The sequence below is a fragment of the Neovison vison genome, chromosome 7 (genome assembly GCF_020171115.1).
Source record: "Neovison vison isolate M4711 chromosome 7, ASM_NN_V1, whole genome shotgun sequence".
NCBI lineage: Eukaryota > Metazoa > Chordata > Mammalia > Carnivora > Mustelidae > Neogale > Neogale vison.
Window position 1 is genome coordinate 42,186,482 of NC_058097.1, and position 4,473 is coordinate 42,190,954.

At 47.6% G+C, this 4,473-nt stretch overlaps 1 protein-coding gene across 1 annotated transcript; it reads left to right on the forward strand.

The window, feature by feature from the left end:
- Positions 1-1,913: 1,913 nt before the first annotated feature.
- LOC122913819 (free fatty acid receptor 2-like) lies at positions 1,914-2,903 on the forward strand. Its single transcript, XM_044260448.1, has one exon. The coding sequence runs from the start codon at positions 1,914-1,916 to the stop codon at positions 2,901-2,903; it is 990 nt and encodes a 329-aa protein (XP_044116383.1).
- The last annotated feature ends 1,570 nt before the right edge of the window (positions 2,904-4,473 follow it).

Here is a 4,473-nt window from a genome sequence, read left to right on the forward strand (position 1 = left end):
GAAAGACCAGAAGGATCAGGAAGTGGGTGCATGTGCAAAATTGTTTGGAATAATTGCCCATGGAAAAGAAAACAGAATGCATTATGTGAAATGCAGAAGAAGCAGGAAGCCCAAAAGAGCTGGTGTGATCTGGATTTTGAAAGGAATCAGTTGGTGGGGACAGAATTTGGTGGGCAATCCAGATGGTCACACTGCGTTGGGAAAAACTCAACTATTGACCTTCCTCTCTTTGACCATGTGACACTCTTCCAGGCATAAAAGCCTCACATTTGTGGAAGAGAAAAAGGTGATCCAGTTAGATAAGCTTCCCCTTGCTCCGAGACCCAACAAACTTGAAAAGCTGCCTGACTGCCTCCAGGAAAAGACAAGACACCCAACTTCGCTGAGCTCAGGAAGAGGCCATTGGGAGCACAAACCTAGGGAAGGAGTGAGTATAGACAGACTTATGAAGGGGGACAGAGTATGGGCTTTACTCTCCAAGGAGATAAGGCAAGAGGTCACAGAGATGGGAAAGAAGCCAGAACAAGCCAATGGCGAGCTTGTTCTGGTGAGGGCCTGGTGCAGGCGAGAGGGGCAGGAAAACAATGGTGAGCTCAGCCCCAACTAGGTGGGAATCTCCCCGTTCACCGGGCCCTCTGAGATTCTCTAGTCTGGGAATGAGATTTATAGGTGGGTGACAATTAATACACTAACAGTAGCAGGTTGAGGACTCAAGATTTATTTCAAATGTCTACCTTTTAATGATAAATAAGAGATGAAAAGTTATTCTTCACCAGCATAAATCTTACACACATGTGCTTTCTTCAGACAGCAAGAAAGGGAACATTAGCGGCAGCAGCCTGGGAACTGTGGTGCTTTGGGAGAAATCATGATTATCTGTGCTATGGAAAAAAACAAGCTGCTGCTGGGATCTTCCCAGAGTCACACAACTGAGCTGAGGCATGGGATCCTGGTGACTGGGCCCAGCTCAGGCTATTTCCATTACTACCAACCCCTTCCCCCACAAACCTACAGGTTTTCTTAGAATGGCTTAGTGTGGAATCAAGAAACTGGGCATCTGGGAGTCACCTTGGGCTCAATCTGACCATCCCTCAGGCTGAACCAAATTCCCATTTTCAGGGGTGAAGGTGAGAGTCTTGTGTTCAATCCCAATGACAAAAGAAAGAAAAAAGAGGCAAATGGAAGGAAGAAAGGAAAGAAGGAAGGAAGGGAGGGAGTGAGGGAGGAGGGAGAGGGGAGGGGAGGGAAGGGAAGGGAAGGAGGAAGAAAAGGGGAGAAAAGGAAGGGAGGGAGGGAAGGAGGAAGCAGGGAGCCACAAGCAGGCTAAATAAAATTTGGAAAAACTCAGACGCAGTCTCAGGCTTAGTCCCTCTTGGTGACGAAGCAGCTGTTTCCTTCCCCTCTGTTCCTACAGCCATTCATTTATCAGCAGATGGTGCTGAGCACCTACTATGCATCAGGCAGAGTTCTAGGTCCTAGGGACAGAGTGGTGAACAAGACAGAGGGTATCACTGTCCTCACAAAGTGTCCTTTCTAGGGGGGACTTAGAGACCTCAAAACTTTTCCTGTGGGAGCTTCTAACACATCAAGATGGTTAGGAGACCCTTCCTTCCTTCCTTCTTTCCTTCCTTCCTTCCTTCCTTCCTTCCTTCCTTCCTTCCATCCATCTTTCCTTTCCTTCCTTCCTTCCTTCTTTCCTTCCAGAAACAATCTGGTTGGGAAGCAAGGAGTCTTCCTTTCTCCCTGACACAGAGAAAGCAGAAGAGTACTCAGTTTGAGGGGCCAGCCATCACCACTCAGCAAGGCAGGGAATGGAGATGCGATGAAGCCAAGAATGGATTCCCCTTGGTTTGGGGCTCGGAAACCCATGGTCAGAGAGGATTCTCACTTCATCTTTCGTCTCTTTAGGAAGGATGGCCCTAAATTTCCAAGAGATTGCTCTCCTCTCTGCCTACATAATATATTTCCTCGCCGGTCTCCCTGCCAACCTCCTGGCCCTGCGGGCCTTCACAGGACGGGTCCGCCAGCCCCACCCTGCCCCCATCCACATCCTCCTGCTCAGCCTGACGCTCGGGGACCTCCTCCTGCTGCTGCTGCTGCCCTTCAAGATGATCGAGATCGTGAACAACTTCCGCTGGCCCCTGGGAGACACGCTCTGTGCCCTCACCGCCTACGGCTTCTACAGCAGCATCTACTACAGCACGTGGCTTCTGATGGGCATCAGCATCGAGCGCTACCGCAGTGTGGCTTTCCCTGTGCAGTACAAGCAGTCCCGTCGACCCATATATGGAGTGATTGCCTCTCTGGTCTCCTGTCTCTTGTCCTTCGGACACTGTAGCATTGTGATCATCGTCCATTACTTACCAGCCCAGAAGGAGGGGGTTGATGATTCCATAGTCCTCCCTGCCTGCTATGAGGACTTCTCCGAAGAGCAACTGAAAGTGTTGCTTCCTGTGCGGCTAGAGCTGTGTCTCTTCCTCTTCTTTGTCCCCATGGTGGTCACCATCTTCTGCTACTGGCGCTTCGTGTGGATCATGCTCTCTAGACCCCAAGTGGGAACACGGAAGCGCTGGAGAGCTGTGGGGTTGGCCGCTGTGACCCTCTTCAACTTCTTGGTCTGCTTTGGGCCTTATAATGTGTCTCATGTGGTGGGATTCTTCCAGAAAACGAGTGAACGGTGGCGGGTGTGCGCCGTGTTGCTCAGTGCTCTCAATGCTTGTGTCGACCCCTTGATTTTCTACTTCTCCTCCTCAGCTATGCGCAAAGCCTTTGATCAAAGGCTACGGGGTCTGCAGAGCTGGGGTGTCTTACTGTCAGGGTACTGTAGGAGGAGAACTGGGGAGCCGGCTGCAGAGAGAGATGGGAGTTTAGGTATGGCCAATGTCAACTTCACAGGAGACTGAACTGGCCAGCTTGCTGTTATATTTTGTGGGAGGAGGGAGGGCTCAAAATGGGGAACAGTGAAACAGAACTGGGGTGACTTCTCCTGTGCCTAGCTTACAAGGCAAAGAAGAGCAGTGGACATCTCAAGTCCAACTCATCCATTGGGGGAGTGTTTTTGTTTTGTTTCCTGGGGGTTATGACATTTCCTTATTTGTGGTTGGCACTGCTTCATGGTAAGCCACAGCCCTTTGATCCTTGAAATTATTTCCCCATGCAGTATCTTTAAGATGGTAGCATTCCTCAACTACTGCAGAGCTGTCTTGCTCTGTCCTTGATTCAGAGGCAGGGGGAGAGGTTGCTCCATGCAGCAGGTCTGAAGATCTAGCAAATGCAAGAGTCTACAGAGCAAAGGGCACCTGGATGGCTTAGCAGGTTGAGAGTCCGACTCTTCAGTTCAGCTCAGGTCATGATCTCAGGGTTGTAAGATGGAGGCCTGCGTCAGGTTCCACAATGGGTGTGGAACCTGCTTGGGATTCTCTCCCTTTCCTCTACCCCTCCCCCTATTCATGAGCTACTTTCTGTCTCTCAAATAAATAAATAAAATCCTTAAAAAAAAAAGAGTCTGGAGATCCAGACAGGATCCTGCCATGTGAGCCTGCACAACCAGTCCCCCAAACAAAGCCGTTGCTAGCTCAGGTCTATGCAACAGCAAGTCAGTGCTGGTGTGAAGAAACTAGTCAGGATACTTGTTGGTGGTTACGTCCTATTTCAGTCCCCAACGTTGTGTATTTGTATCATTTTTTTCTGTCATCAGTCTTGCCAGAGGTCTGTTACTTGGTTTTCAAAAGCCAAAGGCCTTCTGTGGAAGTCATCCACAACTTCTATTTCTTTACTGTTGGTTTGTTTCCTTCCCTGTACTTTTTTGAGTCTTTTCAGTTGCTCCTTTTCCAACTTTTTGAAGTTGATGCTCATCCATTTTTAGCCTTTGTTCTTTGTTACCTAAGCATGTGAGGCCAGATATATAAATCTCCATCCAAGGGCAGCTTCAATGGGATGCTACCAGTTTGGATTTGCATAATTTTCATTATTTTAAGTTCTAAATAGACTCTAATTTCCATATGATTGTTTTTTCTTTGACTCAAGTTTAGAAATATTCTTTATTTTTAAGGATACAGTTTTTTTTTCTTGATCCTTTTGTCACTCTGTTCTAACTAAAGGCACTGTGACCAGAGAATATGGTGTGAATGGTTCCAGCTCTTTGAAATTTGTTGAGAACTGCTTTTTGACCTGGAATATAGTCGACCTACATACATTCTGCAACCATTGTGTCTCTGTACATGGGGTCTGTGAATGCCTTAGATCAAACCTGTTAATCTGTGATGTTCAAATCTTTATAACCTTTATTTACTTTTGTCTGTTTGATCTATGAGCTACATGGAGAGGTGTGTTACATACTCCTCCTGTGACAGTGAACTTGGCTGTTTCTCCTCATAGTTCTGTCTTCCTAGTGAAATGAAATGGTCATCATTCTGTTTGCCTTAAAATTTATTTTGTCTGAGATTAATATAGCCAAGCCAGCTTGCTTTGGGG

Coding starts and splice junctions, on each gene's coding strand:
- LOC122913819 (XM_044260448.1), top strand. CDS start 1,914: ATGGCCCTAAATTTCCAAGAGATTGCTCTCCTCTCTGCCTACATAATA.